The 24,913-nt window shown below is 38.5% G+C and overlaps 1 protein-coding gene across 2 annotated transcripts in view; it reads left to right on the top strand.

The window, feature by feature from the left end:
* Positions 1–3,863: 3,863 nt before the first annotated feature.
* The window catches only part of LOC127650221 (tenascin), a 48,286-nt gene continuing 27,236 nt past the window's right edge, over positions 3,864–24,913 (top strand). For both annotated transcript variants that reach the window (XM_052135522.1, XM_052135520.1), the window contains exons 1-4: positions 3,864–3,938; positions 6,743–7,273; positions 8,834–9,832; positions 11,831–11,946. In XM_052135522.1, coding sequence (XP_051991482.1) covers positions 6,868–7,273; positions 8,834–9,832; positions 11,831–11,946 — 1,521 coding nt within the window. In that variant the 5' untranslated portion in view covers positions 3,864–3,938; positions 6,743–6,867. The remainder of the gene's footprint in view (positions 3,939–6,742; positions 7,274–8,833; positions 9,833–11,830; positions 11,947–24,913) is intronic.

Genomic DNA, 24,913 nt, shown 5'->3' with positions numbered 1-24,913 from the left:
GGCTTACTGAGTGTATGAGATAGATCTGGAACATTATTAGTGAAGCAATCTTTAGTGGTCCAAAGAATAGTCTTACCTGAACGATAGTGTGGTGTAGATTGAGTAATATTAGATGATCGCAGCATACAAGAGACAAGGTAATGATCTGAGATGCCATCGCTCTGCTGCAGAATTTCTATAGTATCAACATCATCTCCATATGACAGAATTAAATCTAGCATATGATTATGGCGATGACAATTAAAGCTCTATCTACAGTAATTACAAGATCTGATATAAAATTAGCAAATTAACCAAGGAAATCAGAATAAGGCCTGGGTGATCTATATACTGTAGCAAAGGCAAAAGATGACAGAGTTTTTTTTATTTAAATCTGATGGTGTCACATAAAGCATTATTAGTTCAAAAGACTTAAACTTATTTTCTGTCCTCTGAGTAACACCAAAAACTTCACTTTAAATTGTAGCAACACCTCCTTCTCAACCCTTCAGATGAGACTCATATTTATAACAATAACCTGGGGAGTAGATTCATTTAAACTAATATATTAATCCACTTTAAGCTAGGTTTTAGTCAAACAGAGTGCATCCAAACAATGATCTGTCATAATGTAATTTACAGTTAGTGCTAGTAGATCTAACTAGTAACTACCTAGGGCTACTAGTTATATCTGACGGAGTCACATTAAGCATTTTTAGTTCAAAAGACTTAAACTTACATCCTGTCCTCAGTGTTTGGTATTTTGGGGTCTCTATAAGATATCTAGGTGATACAGTCTCTATGTGTTGTAGTTTATGTGTCCTGTGTGACGTCACAAGGCAGCTAGCAGACGTTAGGATTAACCAGTTTGTCTGCTTCCTGACCTTGGCCCCAGTTAGTCAAAATAATTTTTAAGACTGAGCCAAATTACTAAAGAGGAGAGCGTCACCTTCCTTGGAGAGATGGAGTCCAGGTCTACCCCAAAAACTCTTCCAATTGTCTATAAATCCTATGTTATTCTCTGGACACCACTCAGACATCCAGCCGTTCAGTGACACTAATCTACTATAAACCTCATCACCACGAAGAGCAGGGAGCAGTGTTTTTGCAAGTTCACACACCTCTTTAACATTATCTCTAGTGATCTCCGACTGGTGAAGCTGGACATCATTACTGCCTAAATGAATAACAATTTTAGTAAATCTACATTTAGTGCTAGCCAGCACTTGTAAATTTGATCTGATGTCAGATGCTCTAGCCACGGAAATCATTTAACAATTGTGGCTGGAGTCTCTATTTCCACGTTCCTTACAACAGAATCGCCAATAACAAGGGCTCGTTCAACATGATTCTCAGTAGGTGCATCACTGAGTGGGGAGAATCGATTGGAAACCCTAACAGGAATGGGAGAGTGGTGTCGCTTTGCTGAGTGAGTATGCCACCGAGACGTCACCCAAATGCCCTGCTGCAGGGGCTTTAGATCCGGAACCAAAGTGTGTGTCTTTGCTCACTGTACTACTCACATCCGAAACAATATCTACCGGCTTCTCTTTCTCACTGACCTTCACTAGCGTTCAGGTCCATGTCTCTAACTCATTAACCTTCTTCCTCAGCCTGACAAATTCTTTACATTTATCACATGTGAATCCCTAACTGCTGACGGAAGAAGCTATTGTAAACATGTGACATGCAATGCAGGAAGAAATTAAATGAGCAGATGCTATTACTTACCGCATTTGATTGTTGTTGTTATTGTTGTTGTTGGTTGTTCCTCAACGGTGAGGGTTTGAGATGTGAATCCCTCACAAAATTGTTTATCATTATGGTTGTTCTTGATAAGCAGTGCTTTGAGATCAATGAAATAATCCATGTAACACAAAGGAGAGAAACGGGTGTGCGCTGTAAAATGCATGCAGTTTAATCACGATAAAAATAGAAAGCGGATGCACGTGGAAAATGCATGCAATTGAATTGCGATAAGAGAATAATGCTGGGTAAATCCCGATGCGCCCTGAAAAATGGCAGATGGTAAATATTAAAAGCTGAAAACAGTTAAGAGTTGCTAAAAAATCTAGCAGGCGACAAACACAGACTCAGATGAAACAGTAGAAAAGAGGAATAACCCAAAACACGCAGTAAAATGTCAAAGGATAAAATTATGAAAGTTTGAGAATAAGCAATGCTAAGCAGGCTACAAACACTCGTGCAGTGTGACATCTGCAACAGGAAGTCCAGAAAATACGAAATTAAATACGGTAATGAAATATACGGTAATGAAATATGGCAGAGCTAATGTCAAAAGAAAATACAAACAGGGCATTAGCTTACTCAGATGCTTCAGCATACATCACCTTAATACATGCTTACATCATTCAGAACATTTTATACATTTAAGTACTTGCTTAAATAATTAAAATAATTTTTAAACAGACTTTAAGGACATGTATTGCAGTTTCTACAATACCACACATATTTTATCATATAACATGTATTAAACTTATTCACGAAAGTGGAAAACACTGGTCCATGAATCATTTACTGTAAGTAAAAGTGATGGTTAGTACTAAATTTACATACCCAGTGCATGTGTGCTATACGTGGTCAAACTCCACACATGCAATCCATATGCATCCTTCAAAAATGATCCATAACAAGCACAAAATTTTAACATGTAACTCTAATGAACACACAGTTAATGCAATTTATAAAAGCATTTTGTGTAAAAATTGTATATTTTCCCAAATAATTCTCAAATGATGAACTAAACTGAGAGCTATCTGACGCAATTCACGTTCTCACGTTTCTAACCAGCACACATGTCCAACATGAGAGAGTGCTGGAAAACAGGTGTTGCTAAACTTCGGTTCTTAAAGGGGCCAATTCCAATTTATGTTAAATTAAATGACATGACATTTCTCCACTTGGCTTCACACAGATATACACTACCAGATTCCACATTTTAGAAAAATAGTAAAGTCATTGAAACTTTGAAATACACAATTAGAAGTATGAATTATGAAATTAACTTCTTCAAAGTTGCCACTCTTTTTGAAGATTACAGCTTTGCACACTTTGTTCATTGTCTCGAGCAGCTTCACGAGGTGCTTCATCCTGAGATGAGGAGTTCACATGTGTGCTGGACAATTGTTAGTTGCTTTTTCTTCAATCTCTGCTAATGTGTTTTATAAATGTGTATTTTTAACCTGTTGATACGCACCCCCCTTTTGAGCACAAACCATTCTTTAGAATTTTTTGTTTTCATTTAGTTTTAGTTCAGTGTCAGCTCTATAATTTACTACAGAATAATATATCTAGATGGAAGCCCCTAATTATTTATATGTTTGAACAAACAAGCAAACAACTGAATGCATTTATTGTTTAATTACATGTTCTGCAGCTGTTTTGTCATGTCATGTCAGGTCATTTATTTTCTGTGCTGCGGCGTATTGCTCTGGACATTCCTCTTGCCATTTGCCGCTATCTTAACACAGCTGCATTATAAAAGTAAAATCTAAATACAGAAAGATGTGTCTGTCCTAAAGCGTACTGACAGATAATCAAGAACTTGTGTCCATGTGAAGATGGCTGCTTTATGCACAAATATGTTTTAAAACAGGACAAAGAGAGTCCCGAGATGACTTCAAAACATGAAAGATTCAATCTGGTCATTCAAAATATCTAAAATATCAGATGTTTTCCATCGAAATGCACCGCCCAACAGGGACCTGTAAAGCACATAGAATTACATCAGCGAGAGAGAGAGAGAGAGAGAGAGAGAGAGAGAGAGAGAGAATGGAGAAAGAAAGAGGAGGAAAATTCTTGAAGTCTGAGGAAATTATACTGCCTTCCTCCCCTCCTCTGCCTCTCCCTCCCTCTCTTCCTCAGTCAATCAGGAGTTTTGAGAGCAGTGTTAGAGCAATCTGACAGTGGTGGAGCATCAGGCATCACAGACTCTCCAGGTAAGATCTGTCGCTCTATCTCTAGTGATCAGACTTGAGCATTCACCATATAGACGGTGTGTCACTGATCAAATAAGGATTAGCTTAATATTAATTTTCTAATGCAAGAATCATTAATCAGTATGTTATGACAACATCTTTATTTCTTAATTCTTTCTTAATTTAACTTGCAATAATCTGTCATATGTACTTTTATAAATATTTTTTTATTCAATTATTTTTATAAAAGTAAATCAGTTGTTTCAACTTTCAACTTGATTTTCTAAACCAATAATTCGATTCAAAGTGGTTGATAAAATGCAATGTATACATAACACTTACCTCCAATTTGAGTAGGTTGATTTTTTTTTACAGCGCAAAGGAGAATTTCTTTTTCTTTTACAACAATAAATATTACAACAATATAATCATTCCCAATCTTTTAATATTTATGTATTTTTTATTTTGAGCATGCCAAGACACATGATTCCACCAAATATTGATTTCTAAACTCTTCCTAATTTTAAAAATGTGTATTGTGTTGTTTAAAAATGAATATGAACTTGTTATCTTTGCATTATTTGAGGTCTAAAACACTGCATCTTTTTTGTTATTTTGACCAGTTGTCATTTTCTGCAAATAAATGCTCTAAATGACAATATTTTTATTTGGAATTTGGGAGAAATGTTGCCAGTACTTTATAGAAGAACACACTCCTATAAATAATAAATCCAGAGAAACTGAACATTTGCAGTGGTCTCTTCATGTTATCCAGAGCTGTAAGAACAGTTATAGAGAATTATGAAGGGTCAGAGGTCATCACTTATGGTGGTTTGGATGTAAGGTCACACCCTGGTTAAAAATGCAGATAACACTTTACGTGAATGTTCCATATAAAGGGGAGTTTATAAATTCATTAAGGACCAATAACTCATTTAAAAATGCATTATAAATAATTGATATGCAATTATAACAAGATGATTAAAAAGTGTGACTCTCATGCAATGACTGGCCACATAGTGTTTTTTTTTTTACATCCCATGTTCTAAATACTTAACTCATTTTCAACATTAGGAACCTATGAAAGAGTACCTTAAAGTAAAGTGGACACATGCATGTCTGAATAATCTTTTAAGAAGTTGCCATCATTAGTAACCCATGCACATAAAGTTCAGTGTGGTTTAACGGTCATCAGGCTTTCTTAGATGATATCTGCTGTGAATGAGCACAAAGATCTGAAAAGTGTTTTTGAAGAGGACTTTTGGTAACTAGGACTAGTTAAGTTGGGACAGCACTTGGAGTAACACCATTCTTTTGACATCAGCGTGACAAGAAAAGAGACAACACAAATGAGTCAAGACATTACAGTCATGAATATAAACACAAAATGACATTATCCCTCCTTTGGCATAAATCATTCATTTTATGTTTTAAATTAATAAGTATGAATATGTGTATGAATTAAGCATTTGTAACATGTAGGTTAAGATGCTTAATATTTGGCAGGTTTTGCATGTAATTCACCCTTTTTTCATGTTGTTATAACCACATATCATATGATTTATAATGCATTTTTAAATGACGTATTAGTCATTAATAAACCTTTTTATAATCCCTTAAATAAGGAACAATACTGTCAAATGTTACCTAAATGTTTAATAAAGATCTCTCCACTGTTGTGGACATCATCAGAGAGGTACATAGCCAAAGACTAAACAGTCTTGATAGTGGATATTCTAGCTGGAGAGGTTCTGCATGCAATCACATTACAAGCTGCTGTTTTTGATCTTGTCAGTTGGTTATGTGACCTCTGACTTTAATAGTTTATTATGAGAATGTTAAACATATTACACAGTCTATATGTCTGTCTGGATTGTTAATGAGTAACTTTCACTGAATATCTAACTTTTATAAGAGATTGCCAGAGTTTGGACTGCTTATTTATGAGAGAAAAATGAGACATGCAGGGAAATTCATCAGGAGAGGAATGAGGAATAAAACAGCGGAACATTTCAAAAGAAAGTTTGCTGCAGCTCAATTAAAGCAATTAAACAACAATCTAATAAGAATCTGTTTGTTTGAATGTAAAACCTTTTAACTTCTGCTCCAATAGTATAATTTTTCAGATAGGTTTTCCTGAACACTCCCCCTGTCTACCATTGGTCAGAAACAGGTATTCCTGCAGTCACTCCAAACTCATGCATTGGTTGAATCAAAGTTGCTGTGCCGGGCTGGTCAGGCCAATTGAACAAACAGAGCAATGTTTTATAACACCACAGAACTTCAAGGGGAATCAACCAACAAATTGCTTATTTATAGTTGTATTTACAACTATAGATTCAGGATTTATATATATATATATATATATATATAAGTTGTAAATACAAATATAGATTTTCATGCTTCGATATAGCTATGGCATCTTTTAAAAATAAATAAATACAAGACATGGAAGCTGCTGTGTAGTACCTTGTGACCCCATGAACTGGCTAGATGAGTGCTGTTACCATGGAAACAGTTATTTATCAAAGGGCTGGACCATTTGTAAAATAGCCAATACCTTTAGTTACGTCACAGCCATGAAGCGTATTCTAGTCTGTGGCAAATCATATTAATTAGAGAGCATTTCATTGGACAAAATGTAGTCATATAGAGACCACTTTTCACCCACCAATCAATCCCCAATGGAAGAAACCAAGTCCTGTCCTACATTTTATTTTGAACCCATATCATGATTACTTTGACCGTGGACTCATTGTATGGTAAGTATTCGATTGGAATCCTGTTTTATAAAACTGACTGAAATTCATATTTGTTTGAAACAGGTTGACTAGGAGACAGCAGAGTTTTCAACCAGAGCATGTGGAGCCAACAGTGCATGTGGAAAATCTGAATCAGTGCTTTGAGTATTGAACTGACTATCGTAAAATACATTCTCATTTGCAAAGCAATGAAACATTCATTGATTCTGGAGGTCTTCCTGCCATCAAACATGGCATTTGTGTTGGCTCTCCTGCTGTTGGTCTTGCCGAGTCCTGCTCTGTTGAGTGAAGATCTGCTGACAGCATCTCAACGCGTGTCCAGAGCTATCAAACCTCAACCTTTTAAAGTTGTGATTTCGGACACATGTGCGCAGGACGAGAACAGAGGCAAAGAGATAGACCTGGAACCTGGTTCTCCTCTGGTGTTGACCCATCGGATCCATCTGGTGCCAGGGTCAGGGGCGGGTTGTGGAGGGTGTGAGGTGGATTTTGCAGCCCTGCGTGATCGAATTGAGAGACTGGAGAAGGAGGTGTCAGACCTGAGAGAGAAATGTGGTGGTCCAGAGGGATGCTGCACTTCCCAGCAGAGCAAAGGTAAAGATCTTCCTGACGATTACGTGTTCCAGACCTGACCAGCTCTCATGAGCTAAGGAAATAGGAAATCTAACTGGATACATTTTTTGTTTTTTTTTTAAGTAGGTATGAGTTACTTTATAAAGATTAGAAACCTTTAGGATTGGTTCCAGATGACAGAAATTCACAGAAATTCTATACACATCTTTTAGGACTTTCAGAAAGTCAGATTTAATTCAGTCCCTATCCACATGCATGATCATACACAGGAGGTACATTTGATTTGATTATTTTTGTAAAATATTAATAATAATGATAGAAAACAAGAAACATAGCCATTCAATTATACTGAATAAAACTGTAGTTTTTCAAAATAAAACTAATTTAACATTGTTTTGTCAAATTACCCTCCAAGGGAAAAAACAATATGCGCTCCACAATCTAAAAAACAGTTTTCTACTGTAAGATTCTTTGTCTTGTTTTCCAGTACAAATATTTAAACATCTTTAAAACAAGATAAATGTACACAAGATACCCAACTGCAAAATATATGAAGACATTATCCAGCCTGATATCATGAAAGTATGTGACTGCAGCGAAATGTTATGCAAAATTACGTTGCGTGGTGTATTACAGGTTTTGCTGCCGTTTTGAGGTAAAATGTCCACTTGGGGGCGCTGAAAGCGAGTTAAAAGTTCTCCCAAACAAATGTGCTTTTAAAGATTAACACTCTCTCAAGTTTTAAATCAACCAAACCAACCTCCCTTATCCAAAACTTAAACCTAAACCTAACAAAAGGTGTCATAAAAAGCAAATGTGAAATAAAAATTAAAAACATGCAGAATTACCCCGCCATATTGTGGTGCACATTTGGCTCCCTCTTCAGGACTTGTTGACTACCCTAGTCTCCTATCAGTTCAGCTACCACACAATAGGATCACATTTAAACAAGCTTGTAATTGTAGTTGGTGTAGTAATGAAAACATTCACATGTATAGCCTTAAAAGTCATCCGCTATAGTAACAGTGTTTTGATGTCATAAGATAGCATTGTGTGAGGAACAGATAGAAAAGTAGTGCTTATAATCTTACTTAGTGAGCAAAACAGCTGCCTTTTTACTCCTGATTTGTATGAACGTTAATAAAAGTAATTGTTGTTTTAACACCTCTAGTGTTCATTTCACCAGGAACGAGCTGTGATATGTACAATAAGCCCAATAAAATATGGATGATAAGAAAGAGCATTTCAAAGTCTACTATACATATTCAGCTTCATCTGGTTAGAAATTATAATGATGATAATAATAATAATAAAATACATAATTTGCTTTAAAAAATTTCTTTTCATATAGATATTACTAGTTATTAGTTCAAGCCCTGCCCACATAGACACAGATAGTGGCTTCCCTGCAAACACTTAGTTAGTATATAATGTGATTCTATGTGACCAGGTTGGCAATGCAGCCTTTCTAATATATCGGCAATAGTCAATGTAGTAATTTAATGCCAGTTAACATTAGTGTAATAAAGGTTGCAGTTGACTTTTATATTGAAATACATCGTAAAATGTACCTGTCTGCAGGTGCAGTATGTACCACAGTTCGTCCTGCGACAGACGAGTGTCTGGATGACTGCAGTGACCAGGGCCGCTGTGTAGATGGGAAGTGTGTGTGTTTCTCGGGATTCAGTGGTGCTGACTGCAGCGTAGCCGACTGTCCTGATGACTGCAACAAAAGGGGCAAGTGTGTGAATGGAGAGTGTGTGTGTGACAGGGGCTTCACCGGTCCAGACTGCTCCACCAGCACATGTCCCGATAACTGTAATAACAGAGGACGCTGTGTAAATGGCAAGTGTGTGTGTGATGCTGGTTTTACCGGGCCCAACTGTAGGACACTGACCTGTCCTGATAACTGCAATAACAGAGGACGCTGTGTAAATGGCAAGTGTGTGTGTGATGCCGGTTTTACCGGGCCCAACTGCAGGACACTGACCTGTCCTGATAACTGCAATAACAGAGGCCAATGCGTAAATGGAAAATGTGTATGTGCCACTGGATTTACCGGGCCCAGCTGTGGGACACAGACCTGCCCTGAAAACTGCCATAACCGTGGCCGCTGTGTGAACGGGAAATGTGTGTGCGACACTGGATTCACAGGTCTCAGTTGCACCGAGATGTCTTGTCCCGGGAACTGCAACAAACGCGGACGGTGTGTAAATGGACAGTGTGTGTGCGAGAGCAGCTTTATGGGGCCGGACTGCTCGATCAGATCATGTCCCGGGAATTGCAGTAATCGGGGCCGATGCGTGGACGGCCAGTGCGTGTGTGAGGTCGGTTTTACTGGACCGGACTGCACATTTAAGGCTTGTCCCAGTAACTGTAGCAACAGAGGCAGATGTGTGAATGGGAAGTGTGTGTGTGACATGGGATTCTCCAGTCAGGACTGCTCCATCAAAACCTGTCCCAATAACTGCAGCAACAAAGGGCGATGTGTGAAGGGCCGCTGCGTGTGTAACCATGGTTTCACTGGACCCAACTGCAGTGAATGCGAGTCTGGATTCACAGGAGCCGACTGCAACTCTGGTGAGTGCTACACACAGTATATATATCTACAGTTATGGTGCGTTCAAGTCATGTTGGAATGGTTGTATTTTCAAGTTAAACGCACATGAACACCACTACAAATGGCCTTGACATTGTGTGACAATTAACAAATATATAGACAAATATAAACTTAAGCAAACACAGGAAATATAGGCATTATTTTTTAATTCATTGAGTGAAAAAAAACATTTTAGAAAGCAACTTCAAAGTAAAGTAATTAGCAATGTGATTTTAGCAACTGGTGTAGTAACCACCAGTAAAGTAATCTTATTACAATTTTTGATAAGTAGTTAGTAATTTGTAGTGGATTACTTATTTGGGTAATTTACCCAGCACTGCACATTACCATGTTTTATTGGGCATTGCTATTCATAACGCAATGCAAGTATGCGTTGGATTCTCAGCATTGCCACAAGGAGCATTATTGTACTTGATTATACGTATAGAAACCATATATTTAAATTTTCTTGCCAAATATTCTGATATCTTAAAATATAGGCTACAAGTAGCTTAAGAGTGTAGAGAAAGCTATTTGACGGTGTCATTTACAGTGCATCATGGGCACTTTCTTGGCTGTAATTTTCTGATTAGTGGCTCGTTTTCCCTTAGAATCATGGGTAGTGTAGTTCTTCACCAGGAATTATACAGAGAAATAAGATTTTTTTTTTTTTTAAACGAATGTGTTCTGATTGCTTCAACAGATGTGTATACCATCAATCAACAGCCTCAAATCTCATTATATTGACATTTTTACCATTTAAAACATGGATTATTATTATTTGGACTCTTTTAGCCATCTTAATTTGAGCTAAAATAACTAATCTGCCACCATGATTTTGATTTCATAAATGTTCATTTGATTTTAATACTAAATGTTTTAAAAGAAAAGTTCACTCAAAAATGAAAATACTGTCCAAAAGTCATATTTAGGCAGCATAAAAGTAATCCAAGTCAATCAATGAAGGTCTTCTGAAGTGAATCAATAAGTTTATATAAGAAACAAGTTGATAATTAAAATGTTGTTAACTTTAAATCAGTGCATCTATCCAGGGCTCTGATGGTTTGAAATGGTCGAACTCTCGCATGACGTTCATTCTTCTGTTGTAAATAAGAGCCACTTCCGAATTGTGTGCCGACACGCTTGTGTCACGTGACAACTATGTGATGCATCAACTGCTGGCAGAAAGCACTTTTTAAAGGTTAAAAACATTTTAATTATCGACTTGTTTCTTACATAAATTTATCGATATGCTTCAGAAGACTGAACTTTATCGATATGCATTGATCGACTGGAGTCACATGGATTACTTTTATGCTGCCTAAATGTGACTTTTGGACCATCAAAGTTCTGGCACCCATATCTCTTGCATATAACCTAACAGAGCTCTATCTTCTTCTAAATATCTTCATTTGTGTTCTGCTGAAGAAAGACAGTCATACACATCTGGGATGGCATCAGGGTAATTTATTTCTGGAAAATAACAAAACCACAAAAAGCTGCTTTAAATGTCCAAAAGGTTTGTAACAGGATTGAACATTTTTAAACATATAAAGTAAAACAGCTCATATAAAATTAGTCTGACCTCTTGAACTTGTCGTTCTTTCAAAAAAATAAATAAAATTCGGTTTTAAGGGCGCCAAGCCCCATTTTGTACCCTATCCACGATCGAGTTTTAGGCCATCTGATTTTGTCCATCTTTTTTCTGTAATAAAATTCATCAGATAATGCAATAGCGTTAAGGAGACATTCACTTTAAAAAGAGACTTTATATTCCATATGGAGGTGTTCAAATAACCTGGTAACACAGCAATATTACATTTTGCCCTAAGTGTTCACGCTGTCTTTATTAGAATGAATACAGCAGCAAGTCAGCAGAAATCACACTACAGCATGGCCGTTATTGCTCAATTAAAACCAGATGCATTTGAATGGGAGAGATGTAGGCTGTTCATGGATGTGTCTGGTTTTCTCTCCAGTACTGGCGGGTGTCTCTGGTCTCAACACTCGGGACATCACTGAGTCGTCTGTCACTTTGTTCTGGACTCCACCAGCAGTGCAGTATGACACCTACCACATCACTTTCACCAGCATGGTAAAACAACACATGCACCTGTATGAGTCCATTACTGTGTGTAGAACATAAAGGATGATCATGATTCTTAATGACGCCCCACTCACGTGTGGTCAATCACTCTTTAACAATCACCATATGGAGATCAAAATGAACTGGTTTTATTCAAGTCGCATTTATTATTTATCTGATATGTTACACCAAGGAAAGTACATTTAAGATCAGGTAGCTCTTAAAAGGCGTCATATCAAACTATTATTTATTTATTTTTATTCGAGATTCATTTATATTTTAACAAGCATTAATATAGTATATAACTTTGACCTTTTGATGAATTTGCAATTTAATTCATCAATCCATCTGAGGTAGACTTCTTATAAGGGCTTTTCAAAGGACGCATCTATGCACACATGCGTCAGACGCATCTTTCTATTAGCCAAATACAGGACAACCCCTTTCTCCTTAGATCACTGTGTCAAAGTTTTGGCAGTATAGTGTTTATGACAAGGGAAATGTAAGAAAATCATATGTAGTGTTTTAACTACACATGTACTGTACTTTTGTGTTAAAAGTGCTGCAGTTTGTCTCACCATCTCTCTCAATCTTCCAGAACGAGCACTGACATATACAATGTAATGCCATGTCATGAATAGGTGTGTGGTATTTTGGAATCTCGAATGCTATAATGGAAAAAATGACAGAACATAAGCGCTTATTTTCTATGTTTTTTAACTTAAGTGCATTTAAAGGGGTCATGACATGGATTTTTTTTATTATTTGAATATGTTCCTTGAGGCTCACTTATTATATTATCAAAACATCTTAGTACCTTGTCTCGGCACCTTACAAAGTTTGTTTTTGGTGTGCGTGTGTTCTTACAAATGTTGTCACTTATGATATTAGTAAAGCATTTTGCACACACACACACACACACACACACACAAAAATCATATAAAAAATATTTGTAAAACATCATTTTCCACCCTCCTTCTGACCCTCTGTCAGAAACACTTGGTTTTGGTGCTGCTTCTCCTTTAAGATTAGACAGTACTAGTTCTGATTGGCTTCCTGCTCTTGACTGAACTGCTCTCTCTACTTGCCATCTCACTGCTACTGGGCGGAGCTACAGAAGTGATAAGGTAAAGTAGGTGTTGATGAGTTGTTGTGGAGGCGGTCAGATGCAAACATCTACCACAGTGTGACATCACAATGCGGAGGAAGTAGACAACGAGTCTTGGTTTTAACAAATGATTGTTTTGCAGTAAGGAGAAAGTTTTGAGTACTGAAACTTACAGTATGTTTTCATAGTACCATGATCTTTTATATGTGAAAAGATCAAGGAAAATGTGATTACTCATATCATGACCCCTTTTAATGTCAGTTACTTTAATACTTTCACTTTTACTTGAGTCAGTTTACATAAAGATATCTTTCTTTTTACTTGAGTATGGTGATTGGGTACTTCACACAACAGTTTAGGAATAGTGTTTAGGAATATTAAAAGTTCTTAGTTATTAAAACTGCACATAACATTATTTTTGTTCTTGGTCTTGGAAGAAGTTTTTGAGTTTTGAATGTTACAGTAGGCTTTCACAGAACTCTTTTATCTCAAACGATCAAGGAAAAATTGATTCCTTATGATGTGACCTCTTTAACTACTGCACGTGGTCATTTTTACAGAGTAGCTGAAACAGCATTAGAGTTATTCAGGGTCATGGCACCAATTTTATGACACTCATCTATAAGCAAACATTACGAGTAGTGATCTCACTGACAGCTCTGTAAAAGAGCAAATGGATACATAATAGCTGTAGGTTTTAACTGGAAAAACATGAGGTCACTGCCATGATGCCAAAAAGCATTGACATATCCTGATTTTTGTAAGAACAACGAACTGTACAAAGAGCATTGTACCGGTACACTAAAAATTTTTCACCAGTTTGTGCCTCCAAATATTTTGCTCTCCATGTAAATTAAGAACCCTAAAATATATGGTCTGTAAGTTAATGAAGCTCAGGCACCCCATTATCTGAGATTATTCTTGGGGGCCCATTCCTGCTCCCATTCTACAATTGTTATGATCATTTGGTCAGGGTGGGATCTTCCAGTGGTGTAACAACACCAAAAAATGTAAACATTTCTTTGTTTTCATAAAAATCAAGACATTTAGGTGATGCGGTCACTCTGAGATCACATCAAGTGGAACTCTTATTTTAGGGCAGAATACTGTAATTTCTCACATGTGATGAACATGCCAGTCTCATATATCAGCCCAAAATCAAAAGAAAAAAAACAAGCTCTTTCTTCTAAAAGAAAATGTAGCAGTATGAGTAATTTTCATGAAAACAATGTCAAAACAAAATTCAAAAAGTCTCAATGGTCATAAATAAACATAATTTACTTTATGTCAAATATAACTTTTATCTCTTTCTTTTGATTTTGGGGTGAAATGTGACCTGTACATGTTTTCATGAGATTTGCTCTGCTCTTCCTTTTTTTTTTTTTTTTTTTGCAATCTGATGAGAGCAGGTACTGCAGTGAAGCATTTTACAATTCCCATGGTAACCCAAACTCTAAAAATGTCCAAAGGAAAAATAAGAAAAATGTTTACACAGGCATACAACTGGCCTAATCTGGCAATGGAAAAAAATACTATTTGCTTTGGGTTGAAGCCCTGAACCGATTTACAGCCTTCAAACTGTTAGGTAGAGAGTATCCATCTCTTGCTCAGTAAGCATGCATTTAACCTCAAAAGTAATGAAGCCATACGCATCCGCCATTGCTATGAATGACTGTAGAAAGTAATGTTTTATTGTGCAGCCATAGAGGATGGACACCACGTGTTACCATGACTGGAAGGCAGTAAGAGTTTTTGGAAGTTCCAGTAAGGAGAATAAATTGAATTTCAGGAGCGGGATGAGAAGCAACCTTTTGATGAGAGAGATGGAGGGACATGGTGGCTGAGCGAGGTGCACGTTGAAATGTGATTAATGGCAGTGGGGATCATACTATTAAGATCATTGTAAAAACATTGATGTAGTATAATAGTTTAACATTAGTCGAATTTCTTATTATGTTGAGGGACCAGAGGTGGAGAACTGGTAGTTGAGGCTGACATTCTTTTCTGATAACATGTTATCATGTTATCCAGCATGAGCATCCTTTTCATTTGAATGAGCTAAAGTGATGGGTAGATGTTGTGAGGCAGGAGTAGAGCTGCATCCTACAACTGTCACCAGTGGCGGATTTAGGTATAGTCGCCCAGGGGTACAAGGTAGTGGAAGACATTCGCAATTCTGGTTCTAAACAGCTGTCAGAGTCTGCAGTACATATACTACATGCTGAAAGTTGTGAGATGTATTTGCAATCGCTGTTTCTGCTTTTGTTGACATCTTTCTCTTTCCACTTTTTGTTGCAAAAAGTAATTTTTGTTAGCTGACAAGTCGGGTCAAGAATTGAACCCAGGTCTTTGATTCATAGAACAATTCTACCACTAAACCATACAGTCTTTGAGGAAACTTTCTGATTTACTGTATCACTTGTGCATTGTCTATGTAGAATAACAGTTCTATCGGGAAGACACGCAGGCTTGAGTGAAGTTTCAGATGCCATTTATTTGATAAATGTAAAACAGAAAGTAATGTCTCTCTCTTTGGCATAGGCCCCGTCCGGCGGTCCGTGGGAGTTGTACCTGGAACCGTCATGTTCTGCCGGAGATAGGAGGCAGGGGCGAGGAGCCTACCCCTGTTCGGGACAGGGCTCAACCTGTGGTGGTGGGGTGGTGGAGGTTGCCGTGTTAGCACACCAAAACAGCAGTGTGATATATTGTGAGCAGACTTATAAAGCAATGGCTTACATGCGATTGGCTAGGAATTACCCACCTAATGATCTGATGATGTACAGCTGCTAGTCTTCCCGCTAGAACTACGCTGCGCTTCTATTTATTCAAAATTGTGGTTCAGAATCATGCAATAAAATTATGCGAGCTCAAGCCCTTCCAGCACCCTCCTAGAAACGGCCCTCTGACAAATTCACTGAAAACCCTAATACCCTAATTGATTTTAATCAACTGATTGAGTAAACTCATTCCATCAGTTAATTTGAGTAATGGCATTTGCAAAATGTGTAATTAAGTTCACTTAACTTGGTGTCAGGGCTCCAAATGAGGGGGTGCAAATGGATCCCATTCTCCTTGATGAAAGAAATGACAAAAATCATCAGTTCAGGGAAATGTATTTATTTTCTTTAATAAGGAGACAACAGAAGGTAAGATGTGAGAACTTGATTGCAATTAATGTTTAATTAAGACAACATCATTTTTTTCAGTAATGACAATGTACTGTAAGTGTTGCACGTATAATCAGTAGGAGAGATTGTCCTTAGCAGGATCATGTGTAACTCAAAGGAACAAATATTCCTTTATATCTTGCAAAGACCTACCTCATTAATATTGCGAATACAACAGCTATTCAAGAGCTTGTCCACAAGCATAAACAACAACAACAATACTTTTGGACTGCTTCATAGGCGGATTTTCATAAATTAGTGTTTCTGCCTGCAAATGTGCTTAGAAATCTTTCCAACAGAAAAACGTCTTATTTGGATACAAACTTGGACAAATGGACAAAGTTGTGTTGTGTTGTGTCAGGGTGATAATTTGACAGAAAACTCTGTCAAAAGCGTGAAAGACAACCCCCCCACCCCAGTTCCCCGTCTGTCGCTCTCTTCGACGTTGTGTCGGAGAAGCGACACTAGGGCTCAAGACCCTAGTGTCGCTCCTCCGACACAACGTCTCGTTCCCTCCATCAGGGAACGGAGGTTACATTCATAACCTAGATGGTTCAGTTCTTCTGTTCTTTCGTGGTCACTTAATCTATTTTGGTCTCAAGGTTGAAGGGTGATTTCAGCTCAATTTGATGGCCTGTTTCTAGCAGTAATTGCCCATTAAGAAACATATGCTGTTAATCTGCTGTGGGGTGGGTGACGTAAAGCTATCCATGAGAGATTGCCGCAGATGCTTTGGGAATGAACTGTGATGTTGCTGTAATCTCCGAAATATCCAAACATCCTGAAGCTCTTATTTTTACATGCAACATGATCTGAAGCGCTTCAGTCTAATCCTCAGCTCTCAGGCCTTGTTCTTACAAAGATTAAAAGACCATCACAGAGAGAAAAAATAAATGTGTAATTATCACAGAGACCCAGTTCTGAGCATGTGTTTGTGATTTTACATTATACAATATGGTAATTTAAGCATAAACGCTGCATAAATGTCTCTGAGCCAATCGTAATACTGTCTGCTTATTATATTTTCACTAAATCGCTTTCTTAATAACTTATCGATGAAAGAAACCAGGCTTAGAAATTGAATGAATCAAGGGTTTGCTATTTCCAGTCTCTTACTAGATCTCTCTCTCCGTCAGAAGATATCAACATTTTAGGATCTTGTCTTATTTCCAAACCAGTCAATATCAACACCTTGTCATGGTAACTCTTCTAGCAGCCCAATGAGGCAGGGCAATAGCAGAAGGTGGGAGATGAAGTGATGGTAAAAAAATGAGCATAGTTTATTGAATAATATTCGTTGTGTCTTTCTCATTGCTCAGTCTGACTTCATCTGACCGTCAGAAATTCAACAAGAGTTAATAGCATGCAATGGAACATTACTCCTTCATATCATCATCATCTTCTGATGTATTTAAGACCTGAAATGGAGACAACACTTTATAAAACGCATCTTCATTTTAATCCATTTATAATACTTATTAGTGGTATGCAGCAAAGCTATTATGTATATCTGTGTCTGGATTTGATGCAATGGCAATATGATGTGTCTGTCTCTATATTAGGATATTCCCGGATATGGACGGGGTTTGCACCAGAAATGAGTCCAAACTAAATTTTCATTTATAGTTTCCATATATCAAATATGCCTTGTATAATTCATAAAATTATAATCTCTTCTTATTATTATATTAAATAATATTATTTTGATTATTTTTCTAACAAGATAAAGGTGATTATGTCTTGTCAACTGTGGATTGCACTCCCACATCTATATTGTGAAATATATATATATATATATATATATACAGTTGAAGTTTGAATCAGAATATACAACAACAGTGACTTCTTAAAGTCACAACAGTAATATGGCAATACGCCTACAAAAATGTAGCTACATCTTGGTATTTTTCAGACTATTCTTTGGCGAAGTGACTCGCCTAAATCCAGGTGGTACCAGATGAATCTCTATTGCCTCCGCGTCTGAGACCGTTAATCAGCGTATCTAATCACGTGGCTTGAATGTGTTACCGTGGAGACTTAGCGCATGTGGAGAATTCACGCTATTCTCTGCGGCATCCACGCACAACTCACCATGCGCCCCACCGAGAGCGAGAACCACATTATAAGGACCACGAGGAGGTTAACCCAATGTGACTCTACCCCAGCATCTGGACCAATTGGTTGCTTAAGAATCGGACTGGTGTCACTCAGCACTGAGATTTTTCAGACTATTCTATATATACTGTATATCTAAATAATTATGTATTTTCTTTGATATGACTGAAAAGTGTGTTGTTTTTCTTGCTTTTTTTTTATTGTTTTTTACAGACAGTCTGGAAAAGTAGATTTAGTAGATTTGTCTGTTTGTCCATTTTGTCCAGTTTGTCTTTATTTGGCTCAGGTGCTAGAGCAGGTCAGCCACTAGTCATAGAGTTGGTGGTTCGATTCCCGGCCCACATGACTCCTGTTCTTTGTTCAAGACACTGAACCCCAAGTTGCTCCCAATGGCAGGCTAGTGCCTTGCATGGCAACTCTGCTGGTGTGTGTGTGTGTGTGTGTGTATGTGGTTATCCAGGACAATTTGTTAGGTTACAAATTGTGTGTGTGAGGGTGTGTGTGACTGTGAAAAGTGCTTTGGTAACCCCTAAGGTTAATAAAGGCACTATATAAATACAGACTATTTACAATTTATTTAGGCTGCAGACAGAAAAGAGGCTTCAAGTATCGGTGTTTCACATGCAAACAACAACAGATACATTGAAAAAGACACAGAGAGCCACAGAAAAAATTAAAAGGGCAGAAAAGGCACATTTTCCCACACAAAGCATGAATGGGTGGGTGCAATAAAAATGGAGAGAACAATAATGAAAGCGAGGTAGTGTGTTGGAACTAGTCAAACAAAATAAAATAAAATAAACTAGGTTTATCAAATAATAAAAGATGATAAAAATGACAATATAAACGAGAGCGTTAAGAGAGATTAATGGACACAGTAATGAGGGAACACAAAGAGAAACAGGGAAAGGGAGAGGCAGCGAGAGAGAGCGAGAGAGAGAGAGAGGGAGAGAGATGTGGGATGCTTGTTGCTAGGGATGGTGTAAACATGGTCAAAAACATCACGCTGGCCAGAGCAATGACATCACAGAGCAGCTGCTGTGACACGCACACGAGAAAGCAAAAAGACAATACTAATAAAAATAGCAGCAGTAACAGAGAGATGTACAATCAGTTCTCTAAATTACTGATAAATAACAAATACAGGCAGAAAGACATCAGTAAAACATGCAGTTCTGCTACATTCTTCAGATGAGGGGCTGTAGTCCGCCTGACTCTCAGCTGGACCCAATTACATTTATTATAAAAACCATTTCAAAAGTTCACAAAAAAAGACTGGAGAACACCAACACATTGGCACACTGAATTAAAACTGAATGTATGACTTAAAATGTTGGAGAGTGAGTGTTCCAGTTTATGAGATGAATAGTGTAAATATTGGCTCAAATTAAAAATTTGAAAAAAATTCAGTCATCATTTACTCATAGCTTTATAAATTAATTTTTATTTTGATTGTGGGGGGACACAAAGGGAGCTTTCAGAATATTTGCCGTAACAGTCAGATCCCGACCGACTCTCTTTTAAACATTCAAAACATTCGGAGTAACGGAATACATGTAACATTTCCTCCATCAGGAAACGGAGGTTACAACAGTAACCATGACGCTCCCCTTCTGTCACTCACTCAATGTTGTGTCGAATGTAGTGACACAAGGCGTCCCATTTAAAAATGCCATGCACTAGACCGACCGTGTTATGTGAACTGCTGACACAAGTGCAAGCAAGCTACTGCGTGCTAGAGGCAGCTGTATCGGCCGCACATAACCCTCCCCAATGCCCCAGAAAAAGGTCTCATATACAGACCTTAGGTTCCCAGAACCCCTAAGTGGGGAACAGGCGATATGACTATCATGGGAGCAAGCCGGCCAGCCACGGCCTTTTCTCTCTCTATGTTTCTCGTCATAGAGCATAAAGCTCTATCTTAATGCTATGAAATGCATCAGGGAAGGAAATCTTTTCTGTTCCTATTATAGAGTGGTGGTGGCGTAGTGGGCTAAAGCACATAACTGTTAATCAGAATGTCGCTGGTTCGATCCCCCACCACGATTGTGTCTTGAGCAAGGCACTTAACTCCAGGTTGCTCCGGGGGGATTTGTCCCTGTAATAAGTGCACTGTAAGTCGCTTTGGATAAAAGCGTCTGCCAAATGCATAAATGTAAATGGATTCTTTCAGGGGCAAAAGACCCTGCGGAGACCAGACTGGGGGGAGGTAACATGTGGCCAATGCGTCACATGGGTTGTCATGGGTTGTCGGTGGTAGGTCCAAAGGAGACACGAGTCAGCCGACAAGGGGACTGTACCACGGAAAATAAATCACAGGGAGTTGCCTGAAGAGGGAATTAGGCCTACCCCAGTACAGAGCACTTGAGGCTCCTAGTAGAATCATAGAATCCTCTGCTGAATTCGCTGGCCAGAAGGCTAGGGAGGAAAAACATCAAAGAAGTGAGAGATTAGTGGCTAACCTGGGAGAGAGAGTGCACTGGATCACTTTAGTGAAGGGCGCTAGGTGCAAGTGGAACACCCGGTTGGCTGTTCCATATTGCCGAGTTCTACCGGCTCGGACCTGACAAAACACGGGACGAAATAGACCCTGTAGAATCTCGCAAAGGTATTGGGTGTTCCCCAGCCCGCTGCTCTGCAGATGTCTAGGGATGTGCCGTTGGCCAGTGCCCACGAGGATGCGACGGGTTTGATAGTGAAAGCCATGCATCCAAGCTCTGTGTGAGGGGCACTTTATAGACGATCGTTTTTTACATACCGGGTGGGGCTTTGCAGCGGGTGGAGCAGGTAATAACGCGTCGGGAGGCAAGAGCGCGTCCCGAGGCTTGGATGCTGAGAAAAGACTCAAAGCACTTACCTTGCTCCACGTACCTGGCAGGGGGCGGGTTAGAGACTGAGGAGGAGGTCCTGTAGAAACGTCTTCAGAACTCGTCAGTGCTGGCTTGCCGGGGATGGGCAGCCCAGTCGATTCTTCTGTGTCATATGCCTGAACGCTCTCCGATGCAGCAGCCACGTCATCATCCAACTCAGTGGGCTCGAGGGAGAACGTGGACTGGCCGTGAAGCGAGCCGCACTACACATTGAGCCTGGACGGAAGCAAGCGAGTGTGCCGTGGGGTGGGTGGTTCGTGGGGATGTAACCGGATCTTCACTTTGAGAAATGAAAGCCGCGATCACAATGTTGACATGGTCATATTCTCACAGTGAATACATGTACCATCCACAAACGCTGTCTCAGTGTGATCGCTACCCAGGCACACAAGGCAGCGTCTATGACCATCAGACTTGGTGCGATTTCGACCGCATCCAGGAATTACTCAGGGGCGGAAGGGAATCTTTCGCGTCCTGAAAAGGACGTTCAGTGCCTGCTGTGTATTGCTATTTTGTGAGTGAAAATATACTCTTTAAGTGGGGAAAATACTTCTCTTTTAGAGGTATACACTCTTTTAACAGAAGCGCTGTGCAGAGAGGGAGAAAACTGCTGGTAATGCGCCGTAGATCCAACAGCAATGCTCTGCTTGTAGAGGTGAGTGGAACAGTAGTGAGACTCAGCTTGCTGCTGCACAACCGCTCAGTTCCGAAGAAAAAATCTGACTGACAAACACACGTCCGCTTCCCTTTATACCCGTATGTCCTGGGGCGGGACATGCAAATTCTGTCTGCCAATTTCTCATTGGCCTTTTCTCAAATCTAGAGGTACACGAGACTCTCAAGAAAGACCCCTTGTGACACTACATTTGACACAACGTCGAGTGAGTGACAGAAGGGGAACATATTCTTAATAATAATTTAATTAATAATTTTTTTATTGTTTTCCTGTAAAAATTTCTAAAAATCCTTAAAACAAGATCAGTTTGATTGATCTTGTTTTAGAAACAACACAGCATAATATATTTAGGTTTTTCAGAGAATTTATTTTTAACATGTGTATTTTGTTCTACTGTATAGTCATAACAAGTGAAAAAATCTACCAGTGCTGAAGAATTATTCCAAAGTATTTAGAATACATTACTGACCTTGAGTAATCAACGGTATACATTACAAATTACATTTTACAGCATGTATTCTATAATCTATAGTGGAATACATTTCAAGTAACCTTCCCAACCCTGGATTTCAGGGCTCTCCCATGTCTACTGACCGATTTCAACATTCTGATGTTGTTGTGTCATGAGGAACTACTGATAAATTTCAACCTTTTGTATTGTGCTTTTTGTCATATTTTTTGGAATCAATTAGAGGCTGACGGATATTGAATTTTGCAGATACCAGTAAATAAGGTGGTGGAAATGGCAGATAACCGATTAATCGGCCAATAGTTTTTTTAGGTCACTAGATTTATAGAATAAAAAAAAAAAGATTATTCTTTCCTTACTATGACACAGGAATATACTGAATATATAGTTTTAATTCCGAATATATAAATATACATCCAAATGCATTCATAAAGTATTCAGAACCCTTAATTTATTTCATATTTTGTTATGCTGCAGTCTTATGCTAAAATGCTTTAAATTATTTATTTATTTATTAAAAAGTATTCAGACCCTCAGTACTTAGTTGAAGCACCTTTGGCAGCGATTACAGCCTCAAATCTTTTTGGGTATGATGCAACAAGTTTGCACACCTGGATTTGGGTTTTTCTGCCATTCACCTCTGCAGATACTCTTAAGCTCGGTTAGGTTTGATGGGGACCATCAACGGACAGTCATTTTCAGGTCTCTCCAGAGATGTTTGATTGGGTTCAAGTCTGGGCTCTGGCAGGGCCACTCAAGGGCACTCCCAGAGTTGTCCCAAAGCCACCCTTGCATTGTCTTGGCAATGTGCTTAGGGTCATTATCCTGTTGGAAGGTGAACCTTTGGCCCAGTCTGAGGTCCTGAGCACTCTGGACCAGGTTTTCATTAAGGATATCTCAGTATTTTGCTGCATTCAGCTTTCCTTCAACCCTGACCAGTCCCCAATCCCTGTCACTGAAAAACACCCCTACAGTATGATGCTACCTACACCATGCTTCATCATTGGGATGATATTGCTCAGGTGATGAGTGGTGCCTGGTTTCCTTCAGACATGATGCTTAGAATTGAGGAAAAATTGTTCTACCTTCATTTCATCGGACCAGAGAATTTTGTTTCTCACAGTCTGAGAGTTCTTTTGGTGCTTTTTTGCTTTCTTGCACTGAGGATAGGCTTCCATCTGGCCACTCTGCCATAAAGCCCAGATTGGTGTAGTGTTGCAGTGATGGTTGTCCTTCTGCAAGTTTCTTCCATCTCCACACATGATCTCTGGAGCTCAACCAGTGTGACCATCAGGTTCTTGGTCATCTCTCCCACCAAGGCCCTTCTCCCCCAATTGCTCAGTTTAGCCAGCTCTACGTTTGGTTGTTCCAAACTTCTCGACACAATCCTGTCTCTGAGCTCTGCAGGCAGTTCCTTTGACCTCATGGCTTGGTTTTTGCTCTGTTATGCATTTTCAGCTGTGAGATAATATATTGACAGGTGTGTGCCTTTCCAAATCATGTCCAATCAATTGACTTTGCCACAGGTGGACTCCAATCAAAGTGTAGATACATCTCAAAGATGATCCAGAGAAATGGGATGCACCTGAGCTAAATTTCAAGTGTTATAGTAAAACCTCTGAATAATTATGTCAATGTGATTTTAGTTTTTTCTTTTAAAAAAAATTTGCAAAGTTATCAAAAATCTGGTTTTTGCTTTGTCATTATGGGGTATGGAGTAAATATTGATGTGAAAAATAAAACATTTAAAGCATTTTAGCATAAGGCTGCAACATAACAAAATGTGAAAACAATGAAGGGGTCTGAATAATTTATGAATGCACTGTTGTTTAAAATCCTGAATATATAGTTATAGTTAGTCTAAATTTATAACTATAAATTTGTAAACTCTGAATGTATATCTGAACATCTGAATATATAAATATAAACCTGAACATACACTTGTAAGTGTAAATATATTTTTATGAAATCTCTTTGTGATCAGGCTTATTGATAACACCCTCTAATTTGTCATATCTGAATAAAACAGTTTACATGCTTAATATAAATATTTGTTTTACACCATGATTGTCATAATCAGCCTTCCACATATGATGTGGGGTATTCTCCTTCAACAATTTCTTGTTGACCAGGGCTTGGAAGCCCAAGGGGTCCTTCATCACAGGCACAGTTAAAAATGGCAGACTTCTCTAATTATTTTGTAGAATTACACAACTTCCTTAATCGCGTTCAGTGATAAAGTGATGGAGATTATAGGTTCCAGAGGACGTGTTGGGGTGCCCCGGTGGAATAGTGACTGCACCTCAGTAGTTTGGTGGAAAGTCGAGCTTGTGGTAATGGACATGCCATGCGATGGGCCACATCTCTCCTGTGTATCACATGCCGCTGCTAATGTCTGAGTTAAATCATCATTGGTCTAAAGATTGTCTCCGTGGCTCTGTCAGCCATGGTGTGTTTTGCAATTTCTGTGCAATATAGCCTTAGATTTCTAAGGACCCCAAAATCAAAGGACCCTTTGGCATCCATGTTACGGCCAACCTTCAATTTTGTAAAGCAGAAAAATAATCCAAT

This window comes from Xyrauchen texanus, chromosome 10 (assembly GCF_025860055.1).
Source record: "Xyrauchen texanus isolate HMW12.3.18 chromosome 10, RBS_HiC_50CHRs, whole genome shotgun sequence".
Lineage (NCBI taxonomy): Eukaryota > Metazoa > Chordata > Actinopteri > Cypriniformes > Catostomidae > Xyrauchen > Xyrauchen texanus.
The sequence above is the reverse complement of the archived record's forward strand: the minus strand, read 5'-3'. Positions and strand labels throughout refer to the sequence as shown.